At 43.8% G+C, this 27,930-nt stretch overlaps 1 protein-coding gene across 3 annotated transcripts in view; it reads right to left on the bottom strand.

Moving 5' to 3' along the window:
• KBTBD8 (kelch repeat and BTB domain containing 8) overlaps nucleotides 1–27,930 on the bottom strand; it is a 47,562-nt gene that overhangs the window by 8,373 nt on the left and 11,259 nt on the right. For all 3 annotated transcript variants that reach the window (XM_053296273.1, XM_053296271.1, XM_053296270.1), the window contains 2 exons: nucleotides 18,189–18,399; nucleotides 15,107–16,221 (listed from right to left, as the gene is read on the bottom strand). In XM_053296273.1, coding sequence (XP_053152248.1) covers nucleotides 15,107–16,221; nucleotides 18,189–18,337 — 1,264 coding nt within the window. In that variant the 5' untranslated portion in view covers nucleotides 18,338–18,399. The remainder of the gene's footprint in view (nucleotides 1–15,106; nucleotides 16,222–18,188; nucleotides 18,400–27,930) is intronic.

Genomic DNA, 27,930 nt, shown 5'->3' with positions numbered 1-27,930 from the left:
ATTGATATAAATAATCCTAAATATCAAATAACTTTAGAAATTTTAGAAACCCCTAAGGATTTTGCCAAACTATCTTGAGATTTAGAACCTATTCGGAACACAAAAGCTCTGACTAAATCAAATCTATTTTCAAACCAGCAATTTGTTCAAATCTTTCCAACTCTTCTTGTGTGGCAAAGATAGACCTCAAAGGGTCTGTCAAAATTAATGCGATATCATCTGCATATAGATTAATTTTATGCTCTACGTATTTTAAAAGGCCCTTAATGATCAAGTTATGGCTGATAGCTTGAGCCAAAGGTTCGATAGAGAGTATAAAGGCGAAAGGAGACAACCTTGTTTTATGCCTTTTAATATGCTAAAGGGTTTAGAATCGCAAGAATCCATGTGAATTATTGCGGAAGATTTACAATAAAGTTGTTTAATTATGTTGACAAATCCTGTGCCCATTTGTAATTTCTCAACTAATTTAATTAAATGTCCATTCTAGACGGTCAAAGGCTTTAAAGATATCTAAAGTAAGAATAACCAGCGGAGACTTCTCCCCCCTACAATAATTCATACAGTTTAAAATAAGACGTATAGGGTCCGCAATCTGACATCCCTTGATAAAGCTGGTCTGATCGGGGTTTATATATTGAGCTATAAAGTTATTTAACCTTTTTGCCAAACAGGCTGTGAATATCTTAAGGTCTTGGTTAAGTAAAGCAATGGGTCTATAAGATTCTACAAGTTCTTTATCCTTATTTGCTTTCAGAATCATTACTAGTCTGGAAAATCTCCAGACTGTTGTACACCGCCCAGAGCCTCTGGATGGGGTGGTTTAGAAATGAAACAAACAAACAAACAAACAAACAAACAAACAAATGCAGGCAGGCATATTAGTACTCTTTCAATTTGGGCAAGACCAGTGCATTTACAAAATAAACCATACTATCTAAAGATAATGAAATGTGTGCTTATAACAGCCAACTTAATAACAATTCTGTTCTACATCTGCTTAGCTATATTTGCATTTGCTAGTTCACTGGCTTTCAAATGACCCCAATTTACTTGGGGAAGAACTACAAGTTATCCCTGGCTAGCAGGTCTTCACCAGTAGTCTAGTCCTTTAAGACAGGACTATCAGCTTTCAGTGCCTACTTTTCCACCAGAAGCCTGCTTCGTTGGGCCAACAACCACAGGGTATTTCCAGAGAGCAATAAACTCTAGAGTACTTAAAGGTTTTGCAAGAGCTGCAAGTGTATGGGATTTTCCTTCCCATACACACAATACTGCAAGCTCCCATGCTATTTCTTTACCCTCTGCACATATGCTGAACAGGAACCTCATGCCACTTTTGCAGTGCCACCTGCCTGCCATCTCTTGCACTCCAAAAAGAAGCTCTACTCTTCTCCAGTTGCCACAGAAGTAGTAAAAGAAAAAGTGTGCGGGTTCTTCTCAGAATGAAAGAACTGGCTGGCAGATGGCGCTGCAGATGAGATTCTTTATTACTGTACATGACCAGCATAAAACAAAACAATGGCTGCAAACATTGTGCAAAGTTCCTGAGTGGCATCCTAAGATTGCACTTGGAAGTAGTAGCATGGTAATTCGTAGCAGCCTGTGTTAAGGATGCGCTTGGAACCTGTGCAAGATCTTTGAACAACCTGTTTATTGCCATCTGGAAAGACCCCCACACTAGCTTTTTCCAACCAGTCTAATGTTCTCTGGAATGTTTTGAAGTAAGGCTTTCTAGTCTGTAACTTCTGCTTGTCCCAAGGCTAAGTAATTAGCAAAGTAATTTAAGGCCTGAAGAAGTTGACTGAGATGGGAGAAGCAACTGAATAGTGAGTTTATCAATTCCACGTGGTTTTCAGGAGCTGATAAGAAATTTCTTCTTTGTAACAGCGGGGCGCGGGGTGGGGTGGGGGAGGAGAGTGACTTCTTCCACTGCCCCACTCCTAATTTAAGGGGAAAGTTACTTTTCTTCTGCTCAGAGGTCCTGTAGTCCATTATCTGACGTGCTCTAGAGCTGAGCAACATACATCAATTCAGTCTTGATTCAAATTAAGCATTGGATATTTACAGCGGAAAAAGGGAACATATATTGTTTTATCATTTTTAAAGGCTAATTTCCATTCTGCCTCTTTTCCAAACTGACCTACTCAGAGTACAGAATTAAAAGCAGAGCCCCGATAGTAACAGCTCCCTATTTCTTGGTATGGAATATATAACTTCTGTAATTTTTGCATTCTTTTGATGTCTTTCATGCTCTTTATGTAAACTGTAAATGATTGTTATAAGTGCTATGTAGAATGGTTGATTTTAAATAAAACTCATTCCTAAAAAAAAAACACAACTCTAATTCCTGATAGGAACAGCTTTCTGGTTAAAAAAAGTGTCAGTTTGAGCTGTGTTCTCATCAAGGAAACACCATGGTATAGATTTCTACAGCTCAGAACCAGTTGTTCAGTTTAAGAGTTGTAGGCCAAACATTTCTACATTAATCATGAAGTCCAAGTTATGGATGCATACATAAGGGTACGTTAGATGTCCAGCACAAGTACATCCGATTACCATAGGTCACACATGCTCAAACAGCAGAAGGGCATGAAAGTGGAGAGAATGACTGGACCCTATTTGCACAACATAAGGTGGAATACTTGAGTGAGTTTCTCCTGTGCCACATTTTCCCTACTTGTTCAGGCAACATTTGCTCACTTTTATGTTTGTCAGAAGCTGGGGGAAAATTTCCATACAAGTGCAACATATACCGCCCCCCCCCCACACACAAAGGCTGTTCAGATGATAGCAACTGCTCTAGAAAAGGGGTTGTCAACCAGGGGTATTTTAAAGCCTCACAGGAGGTTCATGGATGCACCCTCCCATCTCCTTGTCTCAGTTGCATGCTACATTATTGGCTCCTACTCCAGGAGGGGAGTGGGAGGAGTCAGTAAGCATCCTTCTCTCCTCCCCTTTTTCCACATGACTGGCTGGCTAGGTGCTCAGACTCAGCCTGACAGGTCTGGCAAAGAGGGCAATGCTGAAGCTGAGCGTGTCGGTATTGTCCTGGCTGCCAAGCCACCCCTCCCTCAGGCTGAGGGAGGGGTGGGATGAGTCTGAGCACATAGGTAGCCGGTCATGGGGCGGGGCAGGTCAGGGGTATGCCGTAGAATCCTGGCCATGAGGCTCCAGAGGATGGGAAGAGAAAGGAAGCCACAGCATAGGGTTAGGGGCTTGTTTTATTTTTTGCTTGATTCTCAGTTCACTTCGCTTGCATTTTATTTCTCACCAACTTTAGCAATATTTAGTTCTGGGTGTCCCAGTTCTTCGCTGCTTATATGGGGTACCTGAGCTGAAATTCTAAGGAGGAAGGGGTACACTTGTTTTAAAAATGTTTAAAGCCCTGCTCCAGACCAACAGAATGTTGACCAAATTGGAGGTGGCAGGACCAAAGCCCTAGTATTTGCACTAAACAGAAAGGAGGAACAACGGAAGAGAGGAACTTCCTAGATCAACCAAGGCTGATTAATGCACACAGAGCACAGTATAAAAAACAAAACAAAACAAGAGTGCTGAAGATGAGAAAAGGTGTCTTTATATCAATCAAATCCCTAGAGATGCTAACTAGAAGACATACTTAACTAGCAGCAATACCAACACATAGCCACGCAGAAAACATTAAATTTTGATGGAGATATATGTTTGGGATGCTGGGAAGCCACAGCCAATCATGTCTGCTCACTGCCTCTCAATCACTGAAAGACATGTAGCAGGAATGTAGTTGGAAGCACATTTAACAAGTAAACTGTGAAGTAGTCCCAAATCAGGGCAAGGAAGAGGCGGAAGTGAGGAATCCAAAGGTTACATTAGCAATCTAGACTTGTAGACTAGCTCTAGGTCAGAGTCTGGGCCAACTTGGCCTTCCAGCTGTTGAACTACAACTATTATTTCAAGCCACATTGATACAGCACTGAACCAGCCTTCACTTCCAGTCATGAAGGCTTAAATATATGTTTTACTTCCAGGCCTCTAAGGTGACAGACAAGGAGCTACAGCCGATTTACTATATGTTCTCTAAAGTATAGTGCATCAAGAAAGTGAAGGTAGAAACTGCCAATACAGCAAATCTCTGTTTAGAGAAGCATCATACACTGCAGAATGCTGTCATGTGCATAATCCATACAGTCTTGGAGGAAACCAATTAACGAGACCCATTTCAAACTGGCTTTCCAGCAGGCTATGGGGTGGAGACTGCCTTGGTCAGCCTGATGGATGATCTCCAACTGGGAATTAACAGAAGTGTCCTCCTGGATTTCTCAGTGGCTTTTGATACTATCGACCATAATATCCTTCTGGAACATAAGAGAGACGTTGGGGGTGAAGGCACTGTTTTACAGTGATTCTGCTCCTACCTCTCAGATTCCAGATGCTGTTGCTTGGAGACTGTTGCTCTTCAAAATGTGAGCTTATGTATGGCGTCCCCCAGGGCTCCATACTGTCTCCAATGCTTTTTAACATCTACATGAAACCTCAGAGAGAGATAATCAGGATATTTGGTGCGGGATGCTATCAATATGCTGGCGACACCCAGATCTATTGCTCCATGTAAACATCATCAGGAGAAGGAATAACCTCTCTAAACACCAGCCTGGAAGCAGTAATGGGTTGGATGAGGGATAATAAACTGAGACTGAATCTAGATAAGGAGGTACTTATTGTGCAGGGTCATAACTCCAGAGATTATTTTGATCTGCCTGTTCTACATGGGCTCACACTTCCCCAAAACGTACAGGCGCACAGTCTAGGAGTGCTTCTGGATCCACACCTCTCCCTGGTATCTCAGGTTGAGGTGGTGGCCAGAGGTGCTTTCTATCAGCTTCAGCTGATATGCCAGCTGTGTCAATTTCTTGCGACCTCAAAACACTGGTACATATGCTGGTAACCTCCAGACTTGACTTCTGCAATGTGCTCTATGTGGGGCTGCCTTTGTATGTAATCCGGAAACTGCAGTTGATATAGAATACAGCAGCCAAGTTGGTCTCTGGGTCATCTCGGATCGACCACATTACTTCTGTGTTGAAAGAGCTACACTGGCTGCCAATAGGTTTCTGGACAAAATACAAAGCGCTGGTTATAACCTATAAAGCCCTAAATGGTTTAGGCCCTGGGTATTTAAGATAATGTCTTCACCATGAGTCCCAGCACCCACTGAGATCATCCCAAGAGGTTCATCTTTGGTTACCACCAGCTCGTCTGGCGACACATGGAAAAGGGCCTTCTCTGTTGCTGCCCCAAGACTGGAATGTGCTCCTGACTGAAACACGAGCCTCCCCATCTGGCAACTTTTAAAAAGCACTTGAAGATTTATCTCTTCACCAAAGCTTTTTAATCTCACGCTGGTTTGAAATTATTTTAAGGTTTTAATTTTTCTGTGTTTTAACCTGTTTTATGTCACTGTAAACTGCCCAGACATTATAGTTTGGGATGGTGTCCAAATTTATAAATAAAATAATCTCATCATCCTACCCGCCCATTTTTATTGCCTTAAGTCACTTCCAGAGCAAGTTATTCTGGGATAACTTGGGAGTTGCTACATGTAGTCAACTAGCCACTCTGGAAGCTCTCTCTAGAAAAAGATGGCTTCCAAAAAGATTTGAAAGCAGAGCAATTCCATTCATGCAAAACATTTTGCAGGTTCAGTGGAACAGATCTGGCATGCTAGCCCTAGTCTCTCCACCCCAGGGATTAACAGATGGCTGGCAAAGGAAATGATGGATGCCATTTCCCCTTATCTACACACACAAATTATTGCAGATCTCCCCCTATTTAAGAATTTGCATATTAACTGGGCTGGTGGCAAAAGAATAATAATTTGCGAAGCAAAAGTCATTTTCAAAAGGACAAGTGCTGCATAAGGAGCCATTAAGATCAAGAAAAAAAGAATAGGAGCATATGAAGCTGCCATATGCCAGGTCAGACCACTGATTTATTTACTTAGTACTGTCTATAACAACTGGCAGCAGCTCTTCAAGGGCTGAGGTACAGATATTAGGGATGTGCATGAAACTGGCGGGGACTGGTCCGAAGGCAAAAGTGGGACAACTTTAAGGGTGGGGGGGGATGCACTTAACCCTCCCTCCGCTTCCACCCCCTGCCACAGTCTGGCGGGGTCCGTAATGTCCAGCAGGGCGACAGCGTACAATCCTGAAGCCCTGTCCACAATTCGGAATGGAAAAAGGTGGAAGTAGCTCATGCATGTGCAGACGTGCCCGGCACATGCATGAGAGTTACTTCTGTCTACTTCCAGTCCGAAGAGCAGACAGGGCGGCAGGGAGGTATGCTGCCACCCCACCGGACCGGTTTTCAAGAGAGCATGGGGGGGGGAGAGAGAGAGAAGCAGAGAAAGGGGTGAGTGCACCCTGTCCCACCCATTATGTTGTCCCACCATCACTTTCGAACCCTCGGTGTTGGAACCTGTTCGGAAGCCTGTAGAAGGACCTCTGAATAGTTATTTCCCAGTCCTGCCACCCAAGCGTCGTAATACTACTACTACTACTACTACTACTTATTATTATTATTATTATTATTATTACTTTCTGCCACAGCCTTTCAATTTCAATTTGTAGATCTTTGAATTTTGTGATTCAGTCAGTCAGTCTATTCTTTTTCTATTTCTTTTTCTTCTATTCTGCTATCCCCTGGTATTGCTATGTCGATTCTTTTAACTTGTTTTTCTTTCTTCTTGACTACAGTTATACCTGGTGTATTGTGTGGCAGATGTTTGTCTGTTTGTAGTTGGAAGTCCCATAATATTTTTGCATCTTCATTTTCTACAACTTTTTCAATTTTATGGTCCCACCAATCTTTGGCTAAAGGTAGCTTGTATTTTTTGCAGATGTTTCAGTGTATCATCCCTGCTACCTTGTCATGCCTTTGTTTGTAGTCAGTCTGTGCGATCTTTTTACAACAGCTGATTAGGTGGTCCACTGTTTCATCTGCTTCTTTACAAAGGTGGCACTTGCTGTTTGTGGTTAATTTTTTGACATTTGCTCTTATTGCATTTGTTCTTAGTGCCTGTTCTTGTGCAGCCAGTATTAAACCCTCTGTTTCTTTCTTCAAGTTGCCATTCTTAAGCCATTGCCAGGTCTTGGTGATGTCTGATTTTCCACTTATATTGTGCAAATATTGACCATGCAGGGGCTTATTTCTCCATTTTTCTGCTCGGTTCTTGACTTGTTCTTTTTTGTAGGCCTGCTTTGTTTCATTGGTGTTGAATAGTTTCTTGTTATTGACCATTTCAAGTGCATCTTCTTCACTGTCCTTGATATATTCTTTAGGCCTCTTTTCTCCTCCTCTACTGTTTGATGGATTTGCAGCATTCCTCTTCCACCTGAGCTATGAGGGAGGTATAACCTATCTACATCACTGCGGGGATGCAGAGCATGATTGATGGTCATTATTTTCCTGGTCTTGCAATCTAGCGTCTCTAGCTCTGCCTGGGTCCAGTCTATTATTCCTGCAGTGTATCTGATAATACGTATAGCCCAGGTGTTTATGGCTTGTATGGTGTTCCCATCATTGAGTTCAGACTTTAGGATTTTTCTAACTCTCCTGATGTATTCACTTCCCATTTTTCTTTTAACTTCAGTGTGTGCGATGTTATCAGCCTGGAGAATGCCCAAATATTTGTAATGTTCTTTCTCTTCCAGGTTCTTGATCTTGCTTCCATTGGGAAGTTCTATTCCTTCTGTTTTTCTTATGTTCCCTCTGTTCATTATTGATGCAGCACACTTGTCTAGTCCAAACTCCATTGCTATATCGCTACTGAATATACAGACAGCGTTTAGCAATGATTCGATTTCTGACTGGGACTTTCCATACAACTTCAGATCGTCCATGTACAGCAGATGGTTGATTTTACTTGATGTTTTAGATGATTGGTATCCGAGGCCTGTTTTGTTTAGTGTTTATGAAAGTGGAGTCATGGTGATTACAAACAACAGAGGGGATAGTGAGACCCCTTGGAAAATGCCTCTTCTAATGCTAACCTGTCCAAGTGTCTCACCATTGATTGTTAACTGTGTACTCCACATGCTCATTGTTTTTTAAATAAATATCTGAATGTTTTTGCTGACACCAGTTCTTTCTAAACATTTTAGTATCCATGTGTGAGGCAATGAATCGAAGGCTTTCTTGTAGTCAATCCATGCAACACTTAGATTGGTTTTTCTTCTCTTGCACTTTTCTAAAATCATTTTGTCAATCAGCAGCTGGTCTTTTGTACCTCTGGTGTTTGGGCAATTTCCTTTCTGTTCAAATGGAAGCTGTTTGTTAATTAATAAGTGTTGCATCACTTCATCTGCTATTATTCCAGTTAATAGTTTTAACATTGTTGGCAGGGAGGTTATCGGTCTATAATTACTTGGAACTGCACCTTTTGCTGAGTCTTTCATGATGAGATGAGTTTTCCCAGTTTTTAGCCATTGTTCAATAACACCTCCTTGCAAAATGTGATTAAACTCTTTTGATAGTTGTTTATGAAGGCTTGTTAGGTGTTTAAGCCAGAAGCCATGCAGTTCATCGTCGCCTGGTGCAGTCCAATTTTCTTTGCTCTTTCACTTATTAATTCTGGTGTTGTTATTAGTTCTTGCATTTGTTGGTTACATTTTTTGACCTCTTTCACCCAGCCTGCTTTTTTATTATAATCTATTGGATTGTCCCATCATTTTCCCCACAACTGCATTGTTTCTTCTTTATTTGGTGTTTCTATGTTTCTTGCAGTTTCTCCTTCTATGCTTTGGTAGAAACGTCTCTGATTCTATTGGAACTGGTGATTCTGCCTGTGTTGTGTAATTTTGGCTTCTTATCTGGTAATCTTCTTTGACACTGCTGTTATTTGCTGCTTTATTATTTGCAGGACTTCTCTAATTTTCCTTGAATCTAGGTGGTATGTTCGAATCAGATACTGTTTGGTCTTTTCATTCTTCAGCTTCTTGTCTTTCAATTTACTAGCATCTGATCTAAACCTGGTGATTTTATTTTCTAATCTAATCTTCCATTTAGGTGATGTACTACTTTCTTTTTTTACAAGTCCATTGATCTTATATCTGAGCTCTTGTGTTGTTGTTGCTGTTGCTCTGTACATTAGTTGGTTTGTTTCTTGCAAATTCTTGGTTGTTATTTCTGCAAGTGCAGCATTGACATCTTTTAATGCCTGAGCAAGTTGTTTTTTGGCAACTGTTTTTAGAGCTGGAAGTTGAACCCTGGTGGTTGTTTGGTTCATGTGCTCAGTTATTTTTTGCTTTAGTTCTTGTTGCTTTTCTGTTAAATGGCATTTGGGTTTTTGAGGTGAAGGCAAAGGGGAGGTTGCCTGGTTTTGATTTTGAAACAGTTCAGCAACAGTGGCATCCTCGATTTCCAACACCTCCTCCACCTGTGCCTGAGCAACTTCTTCAGTTGGTGGTAATTCTTCTTCCATATCTTGAGCCTGTGTTGCTCTTTGCAGTTCTTCCAGCTCAACTCCTGTGAATACTTTATTTCTTATTATGAATCTTCTCTGGTCTGCTAGCCTTTGTTCTGCTATTTCTGTATCTGGATGCTTCTCTTTCCAAATTTGGTACATTCTTTTTAAATAACCTCTATTAGTTGGACTAGACTTGTAATAGCAGATCATTATTTCCTTGTTGGCATTTTTCGTATATTTTTTCCGGTTACGCGACGTTTCTTCCAGTACCCTTGCAGTCTCCAGCCCTGGTTGCTCAGCTGAAGATCCTGAGTCCTGTAGCCCACTTGCCACCAGATGTCCAGGGACTCCAGCACCTGGTGCGGTCCTTGTTGACTCGGGCGATGACCAATCCGGTATAGATTTATTAAAGTTATGTCTCACCATATTGTTGATGGGAGAGGCACTCTTCGTCTAGCTCCTCTGGTGAGACCTGTCCAGTATGGTTGGACCTCTGGCATAGCTCTCACATTCCACAGAGCATGCAAGCCCCATAACCACGCCAAGGTAGTGGCTTACTGGGGGATTATTATTATTCTACACATTTCTATACTGCCCAAAACTTCCATCTCTGAGCGGTTCACAAAAGATAAAAACAGCATTAAAACATTAGTTTAAAACAAAACCAAGAAATTTAAAATACAATTTAAATTTTTTTAAGACAGTGCTCTAAAACAATATTAAAAACAATCAAAACAGTATCAGCTAAAAGCCTGGTGAACAGATGTGTTTTTAAGGACCTTTTAAAAGCTGTCAGAGATGGGGAGGCTCTTATTTCACTAGGGAGCGCATTCCAAAGCCTCGGGGCAGGAACGGAGAAGGCCCGTCCCTGAGTAGCCATTAGACGAGCCGGTGGCAAATCCAGACGGACCTCTCCTGATGATCTCAATGGGCGATGGGGTTCATAACGAAGAAGATGTTCTCTTAAATACCCAGGCCCCAAGCTATTTAGGGCTTCATAGGTTATGACTAATACCTTGAATTTTGACCGGAAACATATCGGCAGCCAGTGTAACTCCTCCAATACAGGAGTAATATGGTCTCTCCTGGATGAACCAGAGACCAGCTTGGCTGCCGCATTCTGAACCAACTGTAGTTTCTGGACTATGTACAAGGGCATCCCCACATAGAGTGCATTACAGTAATCCAGCCTGGAGGTAACCAGCAGATGTACCACTGTTTTGAGGTCATCTATCTCAGGAAATGGACATTCATGCAAAGTTTATTACGGTCTATGACCAGCACAACGGCTGCTGACAATACAATAAAAATATAAATTTATTTATTTATTTAAGTCAACAGTCTAACGCATCAACAATATTATAACTGAAAGGTTATAGAGCAGCACTAGGACTGTTGATTAAAAACTGGCGCACTCTTCAAGCTGCTGCACAAAAGCCCGCCACTTTCCGAGTAATGGCAGGTATGCTGTCCTCAAGCAGGAAAGCTACTTGTTGGCTAGGCGAATTTCCTGGGAAACGAGCCAACAGTGGAGATATTAGTTCTAAACGTAAGTCCCTATAAAAGGAGCAATAAAGCAAAACATGTTCGATTGTTTCAACTTCCCCATCACCACAGGGGCATAGATGCTCCGCATAAGGAGTCCCACTGTAGCGACCTTCAAGGACAGCAGAGGGAAGGCATCTACATCTGGCCTGTGTAAAAGCCAACCTATATCTGGGGATGTCTAATTGTTGCAGATAAGATAAAGGAGCAACAAGGTACCTTGTGGTATTGTTACAGTAGAAACCTGGAGACTTAGATAAATCGTCCTGCCGGTCCGTGTCTAATATTTTCTGTTTCATCAAGGCACGGGCTTGTGATATTGACATTTTGAGCAGGGTAAGTGGAAGCAACCCCAATGTTGCCAGTTTAGTAAATATTCTGCGTTCCCAGGAGACATGAAATTAATCTTGTAGTGTGAGAAATACTAAACTACCATGGGAGTGATGGATTTTAATCCAGTAAAATATCGTAAGTATCCAATATCTAGCCTCCACCTTCACTAGACCCGTCTCCAGTCTCAATCTGGCATGAGAGACACAACGGGGGGTCGAAAGTACAGCTCTAAGAAATTTAGATTGAATTCTTTCCACCGGCTGAAAACTAGATAAAGGCCCTAGCTGTGCACCATATGTAAGCTAAGCAAGAGATTTGGCAAGAAAAAGTTTGATAGCAGAGGGTATAAAATGCCCCCCCTTACTCCAAAAAAACCTGAGAATAGCGGATGCACTCCTTTGAGCATTCTGGGACACATAACAATAGCAATAGCAATAGCACTTACATTTCTATACCGCTCTATAGCCAGAGCTCTCTAAGCGGTTTACAATGATTTAGCATATTGCCTCCAACATTCTGGGTACTCATTTTACCGACCTCGGAAGGATGGAAGGCTGAGTCAACCTTGAGCCCCTGGTCAGGATCGAACTTGTAACCTTCTGGTTACAGGGCGGCAATTTTACCACTGCACCACCAGGTACTTCCTAGAGCCCAAGGCATGGAAGAGGACCCCCAAATAATTGAAGGTAGAAACTTGCTGAATCGGGTGGTCATCAGTTTTCCAATTGTGATGTTTAGGTTTTTTACTGAGGGCCATGATCTTTGTTTTAGCATAATTAATTTCAAGACGATTTCCTTTACAATAGGAGGCCAATACCCCCAGGGCACGTCTGAGACCCACAGGTGTTCTTGCCAGGACGCAGCTGGTATATCAGCCGGAGCTGATAGAAGGCACCTCTGGCCACTGCCTCAACCTGGAACACCAGGGAGATATTTGGATACAGAAGCACCCCTAGACTGCGTACCTGTTCCTTCTGGGGAAGTGTGACCCTATCCAGAACAGGCAGATCAAAATTCTCTCCAGAGTTTCGACCCCACACAATGAGTACCTCCATCTTATCTGGATTCAGTCTCAGTTTGTTATCCCTCATCCAGCCCATTACCGACTCCAGGCAGGCATTTAGGGAGGTTATGCCCTCTCCCGATGATGCTGACATAGAGAAACAGATTTGGGTGTCATCAGCATACTGCTAGCACCCTGCACCGAATCTCCTGATGATCTCTCCCAGTGGTTTCATGTAGATGTTAAACAACATCGGAGACAATATGGAGCCCTGAGGAACACCATACAAAAGTTCAGATTTTGAAGAACAGTCTCCAAGGGACACCATCTGGAACCTGCCCAATAGGTAGGAGCAGAACCACTGCAGAGCCTCTCACCCACAACCTTCTCAAACACTCCAGAACGATACTATGGTCGATAGTATTGAAAACCACCAAGAGGTCCAAAAGGACCAACAGAGTCACACTTCCTCTGTCAATTCCCAAATGGAGATCATCCATCAGGCCGACTAAGGCAGTCTCCAACCCATAGCCAGCCTGGAAGCCAGTTTGAAATGGGTCTAGATAATCCGTTTCCTCCAAGACTGTCCGGAGCTGGGAGGCCACCACCCTCTCAATTACCTTGCCCAGCCACAGAAGGTTGGAGATAGGCCTGTAGTTACTCAGCTCTGAGGGATCCAGCGTAGGCTTCTTCAGAAGCGGTCTAATAATTGCCTCCTTAAGACTAGGAGGCATCCTACCTTCCCTCAGAGAAACATTTATAATCTCTACCAGGCCTTCTACAACAACCGCCCTGCCAGATAATATAAGCCATGTCAGACAAGGGTCAAGAGGACAGGTGGTGGGCCGCACCATTCCAATCAGCTTGTCCACATCCTCAGGAGTCACAAACTGGAACTGATTCAACCTAACTGCATAAGAGGCGTCACTGGACACCTCCACATCAGACACTGAAGTAATTGTGGAGACAGAATCTAAGTCGGCCCGAATACGAGAGATTTTCCCCACAAAGAATTCATTAAACACATCACAGCGGGTAATTGGTTGTTCCAGATTCTGATTCAAGGGAGGAGGAGGGGCACATACTAGTCCTCTCACAACCTTGGACAACTCCGCTGGACGTGTACTTGTGGATGCAATATGGTCAGAAAAGAATCACTTCTTTGCCACACGTATTGCCTGAGCATAGATCTTCAGATGAGCTCCATGTTGCAATCTGTTGGATTCAAGCAGAGTTTTTCTCCACCTGCGCTCCAGTCATCTACTTTGCCGCTTCAGCCCCCTTAGATCTTCTGTATACCACAGGGCCAATTTTGAAGCAGGTTGGAGAGGACGCTTAGGAGCGATCATGTCTACTGCCCCGGTGAGTTTGCTGTTCCAGTTCTCCACCAGGGCATCAACAGGATCACCAGCAGAACCAACACTAAATCCCTCCAAGTCTTCTTGAAATCCTATCGGATCCAATAACCTTCTCGGGCGGACCATCGGGCGGACCTTCGCGCCCCTGCGAAGGTGGGGTGACTGTGAGTCCAACCTTAACCAGATGGTGGTCCGTCCATGACAATGGGGAAATCACAGGAGTCCCCACCCACGGAACACCACCCTGATCAGAGTGAAAGACCAAATCAAGCGCGTGACCCGCAATGTGCGTCAGTCCCGAGACCACTTGAGATAGGCCCAAAGTTGTCATGGCCACTATGAACTCCTGAGCTCCCCGGACAAATTGGTCCCGAAATAAACATTGAAGTCACCCAGCACCACAAGCCTCGGGGACTCCAACACCAAACCCGAGACCAAGTCAGTCAGCTCAGTTAGGGACTCTGTTGAGCAGCAGGGCGATTGGTACACCAACAGAAGCCCCAGTCTATCCCTGGTCCCCAGACTTAAGTACACACATTCAATATGGTCTGACACTCGAACAGGGATCCTGGTAAGGGAGATATTATTCTTACAGACCACAGCCACTCCACTTCCCCGCCCCCGGTCCCTCACCTGCTCCTCAACAGAGTACCCTGGAGGGAGGAGCTGGGACCACACAGGGCCCCCAGCCTCTCCCAGCCAGGTCTCTGTAATACATATCAGGTCAGCGCCTTCATCCAGAATTAAATCATATCATAGATGGTTTCTGATTTGTTTTGGACTGACCTGGCATTACAGAGTAGCAAGGTGAGGTTCCAAGGGTGGTCGGCACTGCTCCCCAAGGTCAAAGAGCTGGCAGGACAGTCGGAAGGGGAAACGGCTATTAAATTTCTATGTCCCCTTCCCTTGTAACGGCGCGCTGACTTGCCAATGTTACTTAATTAGAACTGCCAGGGACTGAACCAGGGACCTTCGTCAGGCAAATCATGAGCTCTACCACAGAGCTATGGCCCAGTCAATGCTGCTGCTCATGAACTTCCTGACGTTTGCATTCTGTGGTAAACAGTCAATGGAAGAGTAATCCCTTACCTTCTCCCACCAAATGTAAGCTGGTCTCACAAGCTTTTATTTCACCTACAGGCCAGGCTTCTTTTCTTTGTGACTGATGACTCCATTATTTCTGGCAACAGATGTCTAAACTGATCCTTATGCCAATTTTACTTTCTAGTCTGAAACACTGAACTAAACAGCAAGCCCAAATACTACAATGATTAAAAACACACACAGTTTAACAGTGTGCTGCCTACAAGTTAGGACATGAGCAGAATCCTTCATTTGAATCACAAAGGTAAATGTTGAGGCCACATTTCAACTACAGATGTTTCCCCCTCACGGGATGGATGGACACACACAACTTACCTTGTAAGACATAGATATTCTCTTTATATTCCACAGCATTATGAAATTCCATTGCTACAGGCATTGGACAGACAGCTGTCCAGGAGTTCTCTCTGCTATCATAGCACTCCACCGATTTCAACGAGTTGCGCCCATCTCCTTCATAAACCCGGCCGCCTATTGCGTACAGTTTGCCACAGCAATGAACTAGTTTGCAGCCTATCCTTGCACGAAGCAGCGGAGCCTTTGGAATCCATCGATTGCCTGAATGGTCATACATCCAAAAGTCACTTTCTGCTCTGTGGTCTATGGAGACCTCACTGCTGCTTGGTCTGTACCCTCCTGCAATATAAATGTCATTGTCGGGTGAAACAAGGATCCCCACTTCTCGCAAATCACTGGGTGGTTTGCATAGTTTGAACACCCTCCCCGTGACGGAATCTAAACAAGGCACTGTTTGCTTCTTTCCTGAGTGTTTGTGGGCAGCATCGAAGCAGATGATCATTTCTGAAGCAGTCATTCCAAGCCGTTGGGTATAGCCATTGGCACTACTTTGTCCTTTCTGTATGCAGTTTTTGGCTATAGCCTGTGCAAACATGGGAGGAATTTTCTCGATGAATGCTTCATCTAACAGGGGCATGCGGATGCATTTGGCAAATATTTCGGGCAAGGAGTTTTCTCTTTTGTTGGGCTCATGTTCAAACCACCTTATTATGCTTTCATAAACATGCTCTTCCTTATCAACATTTAAATCATTGCTGTCCAATATGCTTACAAGTTGGTCTTTCCTCAGATGGAGGAACTCTTGTTCTTTGGTGACACTCAGGAACTTTTTACGAATATAATCTTGTGACCTAACTTTAAGTTCCTGGTGCCCATAGTGATCAGCAAAGATAAACACACCAATGGAGTTCTGGGGGTCCAGATGACTGATCATATATTTAGCACACTGGTCTTGTATAGAAGGAATCTGGAAGATACTAGCTGCAGTGAACAAAGCTTGGACATTGGCCTCTGTCAGTGTTACTCTGGAGGTATATGCATAGTTCAGTACTAAATGCATGGACTCTGCTTCAACACCAACAATCCGAACTTCTTTCTGGGTACTCTCAGTAAGGCCACTAGTGAACATTGATCTAGAAGAGAAAGGATGCAAAATTATTGAAGGAACTACTGTTAAATGTGTCAACAGCAAAGCAAAGCTTTGTGCTTTGAGCCATCAGATAGGGAGGTATAGAAATAATCATCATCAACAGCAGCAGCAGGTTGTGAGAGCAGACTGTGAAAGTGAACTGTCTGTCTGAACAAATATATAAAATAAATATAATATTGCAGGAGAGGCAAGCAGGTGCAGTTCAGCTTTGTAGAGGTTACTCAAAGCCCTGTTATACTGGAGTTCATCTTCGCCTATTTCAGTGCAATGAAAAATAGTTAGTAGGGGAGGGCTTCTAGTAATGTATATATTTCAAGGGTAAAGAATAACAATAAGGATTGGGTAAGAGCTCAATCAAAACTAAGAAATTAATCTCAAGGGTGGAAGTCAGATTAACCAGGGCACAAAAGACAGTGCTACAGATCCAAAGATGCAACAAGAATGCAATGGTAGAACTCTAGAGCTTGTATACAGGTTCAGCAATTTCAACATGAAAGCCTTTATAGTTATGGTCTCCATATTTATTAAGTTGCCTTATTTGATCTGGTTTCCCTCATAATCAAACTGCTTGAAGCTACTTTATACATCTTTATAAGAATGTAGCATCCCAGCAAATATGTCAGACATAACCTAAAGGAGCATCTTGCTTGGACACCATAGATATATAGCAAGAGGAATGTCCCCTATACATGTCACACAACAGTGGACTAATTCATTTCCCATAACAAATGCAGTACCTCCAAGCACATTCCTCTTGCTATATATCTATAGGTGTCCAAGCAAGATGCTCCTTTAGGTTATGTACCCTGATCTAACACTAACACTAACAGGTCTTTCCCACGGTCACCTATGCAGCAGCTTACACTAAGGGATCTTTCTGTTCCTCAGCATAACAAAAGGATACAATGACCTGACATATTTGCTGGGATGCAACATTCTTATAAACATGTATTTAGTGCCTACATTCACTGCTGCAGCCAACATTATTCAAGCAATTCACCACATGAAAACATTCCTAAATAATTCCCTTAAGCTGAGATTTCAAGTAAGTGACAGATGGGTTCTAGGGCAGGATGCGCCAGACTGGTAGTTTCAGACAACACAACCCATCTTGACATATTACAGGGCTACACAACTCCAGCTGTTATTAGACTACAACTCCCATCATCCCTGACTATTGGCCACTGTGGCTGGGGACGATGGCAAGTGTAGCCAAACAACAACTGGAGGGCGGAGGTTGTGCAGGCCTGGCATATCAGAACCTACAACGGGAAAGGATGCAGGGAATGTGCTCTCCCAGAATGGCAGCAACCCCAGCTGCCACCATTCCATGTCTGAGTTCAAGTTCCATCTCTGCCATGAATTTAGGCTTCAGTCCTATGCACACTTCACTTAAGAGTAAGCTCCACTGAATTCAACGGGGCTTACTTCTGAGTAAAAAGGTGTGGAATTCATTGTTAGCGATGATCCAAGATCTCACACACTCTCTTGACTCTCTTCTCAGCTGCCAAATAGGAAGAACCCATTTCAGTGAGTGTTGCGAGGCCAAGACTGCACAGCACTTCAAATGAAGATGCTATGCAAGAAATAGCAGCATTCATATATGTCTACAATACCAGAGAGCGTTTACTGCACTTCAGTTGTCAGCAGAATATTCTAAATGCCTAGGGAATTAGTTTTGAGACAGGCATGATTCATGCTCATGTGGAAGACGTAAGTCTGAAGAGTTTGAAGAATGGAGATGTCTGTAACAAGTGAGTAGCCATTGTTCCCAAGTTAGCATCAGTTTGTTTAAATTGTTCCACACATTCATGTTCAGCCCAACTGCCAGAAGAATGAATGTGTGGAACAAATCTGCAACATCAACACTATTATATAAGAGGCACTTACACTCAGTAATTAAAATATTAGGCAACAGATGTAGTTAACTGGCAACAGAACACGATATACCTGAAATAAGGACTGATTGCAGCAAGAACGTTGCGATGACAAGAAAACTTTTTTCCATGATCCACTTCCACCACAATATCAGTCAGCTGTCCTTCATCATACATTGTTTTGAGCTGCTGGAGAATGCTACAGGCATGGAAGGGATCCATCCCACTACCAACTGTGCTCGAAGCAGGAGTTCCATTCAGCGTTTGTGAAAACTTGTTCTGTTCTGGTGAAACATTGAAACAAAAGGGCTTAGCACAGTGGAAAAAGGTATTACATCTGATTAGTATTACCACAGATCAAGAAACAAGCCTTATTTCTTGGGTTGTGATCACTGGGAGCTAGTTCTCAAGCCCAGGGGGATTGACCAGCCAGCAAATATTAGGAGGAGGTCCCAAAACTTCTCATAAGCTACACCACATTCCAGGTAGTAATGGGCATTCACAATACCCCCCCCATTAGTGTTATGCATAGAGGGGTTAGAAAATCTGTACCCCAATGCGTAGTAGTCCTGTAAAGTATTTGCTTTACATGTCAGAAATCAGAGGTATGAGTTTTGCTGAAATCCAGATGCCACATCAACTGTTTGCTCAAGCAGGACACAGTTCAACTTAGATGTCATAGTAGCCTAATGTTTACTTTTGCTATTGAGCAATAGTATGTGTGTGGAAAGAGTATGCATGGCATAGTCAGAAAAATAGAAGGCTCCTGGTTAAAAGCAGAACACCACAGATATGCACCCCAAAGAAGCAAGGGAATTTGTCTCCTGAAAAAATATGCATCTTAAGAGACTCCTGAGATGGCAAGTAACTAAAGCCTGACCTTGTGGGACCAACCTGACCTGAACAAAACCTTGGGGGACTTTACAACATGCTGATTAAGTGGGTCTTTTTGCCCCAGCATCCAGATGTGGGGTGATCAGAAGAAATTATGCCAGGAAACACCTCCTTTGAAGTCTGACTATAAAGGAGACATTTGGGAGAGCTAAAGCAGAGAAGCCTCCATCTGCAACCAGGACATGTATGCACGCACCACGCTTCTCTGTCCCAACCAAGCCCAACCACCAACTAATTCTTGGAGTCTGACCAAGTCCAAAGTTAAAGTATGAATGTGTGAGTGAATAAGGTGCATCATTAAGTCTTGTTATTGAAATGTGGATGATGCTACTATGATTTTTGCCATCTTCATTATTGTCACTGCTGCCAATGCTAAATATATTTACCTTTGCGCAACCCTTGCCTTAATATTTTACTACTACTACTACTACTACATTTATATGTTTTGGCCACTGGTCGTAAATAAAGTATCTCTCTATTATGTTTATAGACCGCCCCATCCAAAGGCTCTGGGCGGTGCACAACAAATTTTAAAAGGACATAAAAAACACACACCATCTAACACGCACACCTTGAAGCTATATAAAAACAATTTTAAAACAATTCAAAACCATTTAAAATACCCCAAACCAATATAAAAACCTTGGAACGCCAGGCTAAACAAATACGTTTTCAGGGCTCTCTTGAAGGACAACAGCGAGCCTAAACTGCAGATATCTGCTGGGAGTACATTCCATAGGCCAGGAGCAGCTACAGAGAAGGTCCAGTTCTGAGCTGCCACCAGACGTACCAGTGGTAACTGGAGTCGGACCTCTCCAGATGACCTCAACATGCAGAGGAGATCATATAGAAGAAGATCTCTAAGGTAGCCCAGACCCAAGCCATTCAGAGCTTTAAAAGGTAATAACCAGCACTTTGTATTTCGCCTGAAAACACTTTGGCAGCCAGTGCAACTGTTTTAAGACAGGCATAATATGGTCTCTCTGGGTTACCCCAGAGACCAGTCTGGCTGTCGCATTTTGAATTAACTGACGTTTCCGATCTACATACAAAGGCAGCCCCACGTAGCATTGCAATAGTCAAGCCTGGAAGTTACCAGCTGATGCACCACTGTTTTGAGATTGTTGTCTTCAAGGGATGGATACACCTGTCGAATCAGCAGAAGCTGACAGAAAGTGTGCCTGGCCATTGCATCCACCTGAGATACCAGGGTGAGGCCTGGGTCCAAGAGCGCTCCCAAGCTGCATACCTGTTCCGTCGGGGGTGGGGGGGAGTGTAACCCCATCCAGAACAAGAAGATCTAACTCATCCCTCAAATTCCATTTCCCTGCAACAAGCACCTCCATCTCAGCTTCAGCTTCAATTTGTTATCTCTCATCCAGTCCATTACTGCCCACAGGCAAGCATTTAAGGAGTGAATTCCATTTCATGGTGGTGGTGGTGGTGGAGGAAGAAGAAACCATCACACAATATCCTTAATTTCACATGCTAGCAAAATAATGTTCAGGATCATCCAGTGTTGATTAGAGCCCTAAGTGGAAAGGGAAATGCCAGATGTTCAAGCTGCTTTCAGAAAAGGCCAACAAGAGGCATCATTGCTGATGCACACTGGATAATTGAGAAAGCCAAAGAATACCAAAAAGAAGTCCATATGTGCCTTATTGACTACAGAAAAGCCTTCGATTGCGTCAACCACGTCAAGTTGTGGAATATCCTTAGGAAAATGGGCGTCTCAGAACACCTCAATGTTCTCATGAGAAACCTATACACAGGACAGGAAGCCACAGTCCAGACAAAACACGGTGAAACAGACTGGTTCCAGATCAGCAAAGGAGTAAGACAAGGCTGTATACTTTCTCCTTTATTCAATTTATATGCTGAACATATACTGAGAGAAGCTGAATTGGAAGAAGATGAGCATGGTTTTAAAGTTGGAGGAAGAAACATCAATAACCTGCGCTATGCTGATGACACCACTCTGATAGCTGAGAATGTGGATGATCTGCAAGCTCTAGTAATTAAAGTCAAGGAGCACAGTGAAAAAAATGGGACTATGACTAAAAGTAAAAACCAAACTAATGACAATGGGTACAGCAACCAGCCTCAGAATTGACAAGGAAGACCCTGAAGTGGTGGATAGCTTCTGCCTTTTAGTATCGACTGTCAACAGTAAAGGATCCAGCAGTCAAGAAATACACCACAGACTAGCACTTGGTAGTGTAGCAATGAAGGCCTTGGAAAGAATATTTAGATGCCGTGACATGTCTACACCTACAAAGATTAGAATCGTTCAGACAATGGTTCTTCCTGTGACACTTTATGGATGCGAAAGCTGGACTTTGAAGAAGCAAGATAGGAAAAGTATTGATGCTTTTGAACTTTGGTGCTGGAGAAGACTTTTGAGGACACCATGAAAAGCTAGGAAAACAAACAAATGGATCACAGAACAAATCAATCCAGAATTTTCACTCGAGGCACAAATGACCAGGATCAAACTATCATTCTTCGGACACATTATGTGAAGATCCAGCTCCACAATGCTGGGTAAAGTTGAAGGAAAGAGAACAAGAAGAAGACCAGCAGCAAGATGGATGGACTCGATTACAACAGCAATAATTGCACCACTGAGAGAGCTTAAAGGCCAAGTTGAAGACAGATCATTCTGGAGAGAATCTATGTGGTCTCTAAGAGTCAACACCAACTTGACAGCACTTAATCAATCAATGTAAGTATCCTGCTAGAGAGATCCCCCGCCCCCCGATTGGCTCTCCTACTGACCAACATTACCTCCATCTTGTCCGGATTCAATTTCAGTTTATTAGCCCACATCCAACCCATCACGGCCTCCAGCCCCCGTTTCAGGACATCCACCGCCTCCCTAGGATCAAGTGACAAGGAGAGATAGAGCTGAGTGTCATCCGCATATTGCTGACAACTCAGTCTAAGTTCCCGGATGACCTCTCCCAGCGGTTTCATGTAGATGTTCAACAGCATGGGGGACAAGACCGAACCCTGCGGGACCACACAGGCCAACGGCCACAGAGCCGAGCAGTAGTCCCCCAGCACCACCTCCGATTCCCGTACTCGAGAGGCGGCCCAGAAGGATACAATGGTCGATGGTATCGAACGCCGCTGAGAGGTCCAGCAGAACCAACAGGGATGCACTCCCCATCTAGTTCCAGGCATAGGTCATCCACTAGAGTGACCAAGGCAGTCTCCGTCCCATATATGGGGCGGAAGCCAGACTGAAAAGGGTCTAGATAATCCATATCACCCAAGACCCTCTGCAGCTGGGACGCTACCACATGCTCTATCACCTTGCCCAAAAAGGGCAGGTTAGAGACCGATCTATAGTTGTCCGGGTTAGAGGAATCAAGGGAGGACTTTTTAAATAATGGTATTACCATCGCCTCCTTGAGGCACGATGGCATCTTGCCTCAACCATCACCTCCAACCATCTACCTGTCCCCTCCCTGGCAGCTTTTATTAGCCATGAAGGACAAGGGTCAAGAGCACACGATGTCGCCCACACATTGCCCAGGATCTTGTCCACATCCTCAGGCTGCACCAACTGAAAAATATCCTACACAATAGGACCAGATGGTACCAGAGGCACGTATGCTGGAACTGCCAAAACTTTGGAGTCCAAATCAGCACGGATGCAAGCGAGTTGAATGAGATAGGAACACTGGTACTCACTGTGAAGGTTTCTTCTTGCTGGTGTTATGGAGGTCACCCAGGATGGGTTATCCCAATCTACATGCTCCAGGAGGCAGGATAAAAAAACTTGAGGAAACCTTAAACAGAACTCCAGTGGACAGTTCCTTCAGTTCTACTGAAAAGCATATGCCCAGAACAAACACACAGCTCCAAACACATGAACAAACAGTAACATACAGGTGGACCTCGATATTCGTGGGTGTTCTGTAGCTGTGCTGCGGACATGGAAACCGTGAATACAGAACCATGGATCCCTATGGGATCACGGGGGTTAGGTTCCAGGTCAGTCATTTTCAGCCGATTTTTGCAGGAGGTGGAGCTCCTTAGCAGTCTCTGCCATTCCTTCCAAGTTGCACTGTGCCCCCAAATGGCCTAAAATGCCCCCAAATCAGTCCAAAATTATCCAATTTTAATGGGGGGGGACTTCTTACCTTGCTCCCCCACCCCGAGACATGTTAATGGTTTTAATGCTGTTTTAAAATATTATTTTAAAATGTTTAAATTGTTGTAATGTGTGTGTTTTCCCCCTCCCCATTTTTGTTTTAATGAATGTTTTACTTTCTTTTTATCCTGTTGTAAACCGCCCAGAGATGTACATTTTGGTGGTATAAAAATGTTTTAATAAATAAAAATAAAATAAATGTTGTGCCCCAAATCAGCCGAAAATCGTGGCTTTTTGGGGGGAACAGGAGCCATTTTGTGGCTCCGATCCTTGAAACGGCAGCTGGAAATGACCTCCGCATTCATTTCTGGCCACCCCCAACTCACAGATATGCAATGTCAAGGTGGGGATTCTTTGTCCCCACCCCCGACGGCGTATGCTGAGGTCTGGTGTCATTTTCCCAACTGCGGATATGCCAAACCATGGATAAGGAGGTTCACCTGGCCTGTATGTACAATGTCTCATAAGTCCAGGAGAACCCTAATAAACTAATAGGCCGCAGTAAAACAAAACTGTGTAATGCAAAACAAGGAGGGAGGGGGAAGAGTAAGGAGAATCCCGCCCCCTGGCAGTAATCCCGACATAAAAAAACTAGATGGGCATGGGTGACCTCTGTAATACCAATAAGAAGAAACCTTCACGGTGAGTACCAACGTTCCTTGTCTGTGCTGGTGTAGTGGTCACCCATCATGAGTAATACCAAAGCACACAACCATAGGTGGAAACAAGCCCATGCTGAATTTACTGCCTGGGGAGGACCTGTTGCAGAACTCTCTGACCAAATGCCACTCTCAAAGAAGCGTGCATGTCCAGCTTGTAGTGTCTTGAAAACAGAGGGTGACTTCCAAATGGAAGCATGACATCTCAGGCATGCATTCATGGCCAAAATCACCGCTGATCTTGTAGAGTCAGCTGTAATCCGCTGAGGGCCTGGCAGCTTCTGCAATTCATAAGACAAGCAGGCCTTCACCAACAACAGTTCATGCCTTCTGCCCATGGATCTGGGCTCAAATGTTAGAAAGAATCTGACTTGCAGAACAGCATTGTTCTATCAATGTAAACGTGGAGAGCCCCGATGTCCAGTTTGTGCCACTGCTTAGTCCAATGAGGAGCAGGACAGAAAGATGGTAGGTTGATGTCCTCTGATCTGTGAAATACCGAATTGACCTTGGGTATAAATGAGCGGTCAGAGATGAGTCAAACCACATAAGATAAACTGTCCTTGACTGAGAGTGCCTGCAGCTCAGATACACAATATGCAGATATAATCACCACCAAAAATGCCACTTTGGAGGAAAGGATGCCGTCTGCATGGGCTCAAATGGAGGCAAGTGGAGCCCCTGTAGTATGGTAAGTTCCATGTTGGAAATCAATGGCACACACAGGAGGAGACTACTAAGTAGCCCCCAGCAGGAACTCTTGGAGGAGGAGGTGCAAAACCTTCAGCCCCTTCCCATGGAGAAGCATTTGTGCAAGGCAGACCACCTGTCTCTTTAAAATACTAGTTTTTAAGCCATGGTCAGACCCTCTTCAAGGAAATCAAGAAGGACCCACAGCTTACAAATGTCCAGATGTATGGAACATCAGGATACCTAACTCAAAAAGCTCCTGCACGTTGTGTGGTAAATACAGTTGTTTGTAGCAGAGGCCCAAGGGGGGGGGTACTGGCTCTATGGCCCAAATCTGCAGCAGGCCACGGAAAGGCTTTTACCACGCCTGGGGAAAAACCCACCTTGGTACCACCACCACCCATACAGAAGGGGGTATATTCTGTCCTTTTTATGGTACTGAAGAATGGCTTACTGCAGGCAGTGCTGGACTTGAAAGCAGTTGTTACAAAGAAAGCCTGTCTGGGGGGCTCCCTGGAGCACCCACTACCTAGTTTCAGAGCTATAATTCTGTAGTGCCCCATTATTGCTCAAGACCTCATGAGACTCATGAGATCTCCATTTTTAATTCACTTATCGCTAACTTACAGGGCATGCTGCTGGGAGTGCTGGCTAAGACGATTGCTCTGAGGTCAAGGTTCTACTTCAGGACTGCAGAGAGAATATCTTAATCAAACACTTTTTTCTTTCATGAAGAGCCAAGTATTATCCCTATGTTAGCAGAACAGATTAAATCATGTTATCAGTTACTCAGGAAGAGCAGATAAGCAGGTAGAAGGCATTATCTTTGCTAATGAGTATGTTGATGGCCCGCTCCTAACAGGAAGACAGCTTGTTTGAAACACTTCTACAGATTCTAAAAGACAGGAGATAACCCCTGATGTATTTACTGTATTTCGCTTCCCTAGCTTTTTCCAAGAAGAAACTTACTCTTCATTTTTGAATAGCACAATAGTGCAGTCTATGTTTTGTCCCTTTTGTCTGCCTTTGTAAGGTACATTTAGCATCAGCCCCCAGGAAAAATTTTTCCTATAACTAGTGAAGACACCATCAATCAGTGCGTCTTTCTGGGTCACCAGTACCTCAGAACCACAGTCTTTTTCCTGCGTCTTGGCATTGATACTTATATCCTGCCTTGCTTTGACCTGTACCTCCATACCAGCTTTTCCTAACCCAGTCTGCCCAGGATTTGTGGATGCAAGGTCCCATTCATTTTTTGATTTATTTTTGGCTCCTGGACCCCTGCCTGGTCTCTGGGTCCCTGCTACTGACATGCCCCAGAGAAGAGAAGCTTCTCAGTAAAAACTGAGCTGCAAAGTTTTGATGCATTTCTCTTGGAAGGAGCGAGGTAGTATATAACCCATATCCTCAAACTATTTACCTTTCTCCTCATTTTCCTAAAATCCAAATCTGTTTGCTTTTCTCTAGCCAGGCTTGAGTGAACTTAGTTTGGAAACTCAAGCCAAATTAACTCCTTGTGAGCTGTAATTTAGTCTTGGCAACTTGTTGGCCTTGCTAATCCATATCATTTAAATATTATTGCCTTATAACCATTATTATTCTCTTCCCTAAACCCTCAAATAAAACCTTTGTTTTTGATCTTTAACCTCTCCATTCAGTTCTTTCCATGACTGAAGCTATGAACAAAATTATTATGAAGGTAGACCATTCCATTTAAGATAGCCAATTTATTTTATTGTTAAATTTCTATACCGCCTTTCATTAAAACAATCTCAAGGCAGTTCACACAAAGGTTAACTACAAAAAAATGCACAATTAAAATATTAAACTAGAATATTAAAATGCAGATTTGATTTTTTAAAAGCTCAATATAACCATATATTTATTTTATGTCCCCGGGAGCAGCTCCATTAACACAGTGAACCAGTTTGTAAAAAAAAGAAACAATTCCATATGGAGATGCTTTAGTTCACTGCGGAGGCACTGCAAAGTGGGGACTACTTGGCTTCTATAGACTTAAAGGAGGCATACCTCCACATACCCATACATGTGGAGAGCAGACTGCTTCTCAGATTTTGTTATCAAGGCCAGCACTATCAGTACCAGGCCCTGCCCTTTGGACTTTCATTGGCCCCCAGAGTCTTTACAAAGGTGCTGATGCACCCCCTTTTCCTTCTGTCTGTGGGGTACCAGCTCTACGGTCCAAATCTGTAGCAGGTGTTACATGGAGTGTAGCAGTCCCAGATGTTTGGACTTTGGTATAGGAAGGAATGTGTCGCAGGGCTGGCGAATAAGTTTCACACAGTAATCTTGAGAGACTATGTCCTTGACTCAAAGGTCCAAGGTGGATTCTTTCCAGGCATGGTAAAAGCCCAAAACCTGCCAGCCCAACTACCTCCGTGGCCACAAAAAGGCCTGAAGGATTGGTTGAATCTGTGTTGTGCCCCCTTCTGTTCCTGTTTAAGTGACAATGAGGGCAGTGCCTTCCTCTTGTCCCTAGTCTCTCTGAGTATGTCCTTGAGTGTCCTTCATCCACGAACAGCTTTGAACCCGTAAAAGGTACAGATGTGGCCTTAGAGGCATTGTCCAGAGTGCCTCAGCCATATGTTGGGTCTGGCTACTACACTGGAGCTCAAAGCGCATGCGGTCTAATGTTGCATCCACTGTGAAGGCAACCCTCAGAAGCTTGTGTCTCATTCTGCTAGGTTCAGTTTGTGGATGACTGAGGAGCTCATCGATCCAGTGGACAGATGCCCTGGAAACCAGAGAGGCTGCAGTGTCAGCCCTAATGGCCTGATGTAGATTCATGGGCCCTACAGATGGAGACATCTGTCTTCTTGTCAGCTGGGTCCTTCAGAGTGGAATACCCATCCTTTGTGATCACCACTCCACTGAGAAGAGTGTGGTCTTCAATTGGGGTGTCAGCACTTTGAGTAAATCTAATGTCCCCACCTCACAATTATAAAGTCTATTGGCTAGGGTAGTAGAGCATTTTTGTGTAGATGGCCTGTTCCTTCTTTATAGCCACCAAGAATCCCTTGGGCATAGGAGCTCTCATTTGAGGGAGCAAAGGTTTAGGAAGCAACACAGAGCCCTTATACAGGAGCTCCTCATGATGAGCAGTTGTAAGGCCTAAGCCAGCTATCCTCGATTGACTGCTTGATGGCCTGTTTAACCCATTCCTGCCAGAACAAGGTAGGAGACCTCCCATCAAGAGGTGCTGGTTGAAGGAGCCCTGGTGTCATGCAGGGGTAGGATGGTCGTGAATGGGGTAGGATGGGCATGAATGGTCCAATCCACCACCACCCCCAGGAAAGGAGAGATTTCACTGGAGTGGTGGGATCCTCCAACGCATTCCCATACTCAGGATGCTGGATCTTCTCCATCCACTGGTGTAGCTCTGCCAGCGT

This window comes from Hemicordylus capensis, chromosome 2 (genome assembly GCF_027244095.1).
Source record: "Hemicordylus capensis ecotype Gifberg chromosome 2, rHemCap1.1.pri, whole genome shotgun sequence".
Lineage (NCBI taxonomy): Eukaryota > Metazoa > Chordata > Lepidosauria > Squamata > Cordylidae > Hemicordylus > Hemicordylus capensis.
The sequence above is the reverse complement of the archived record's forward strand: the minus strand, read 5'-3'. Positions and strand labels throughout refer to the sequence as shown.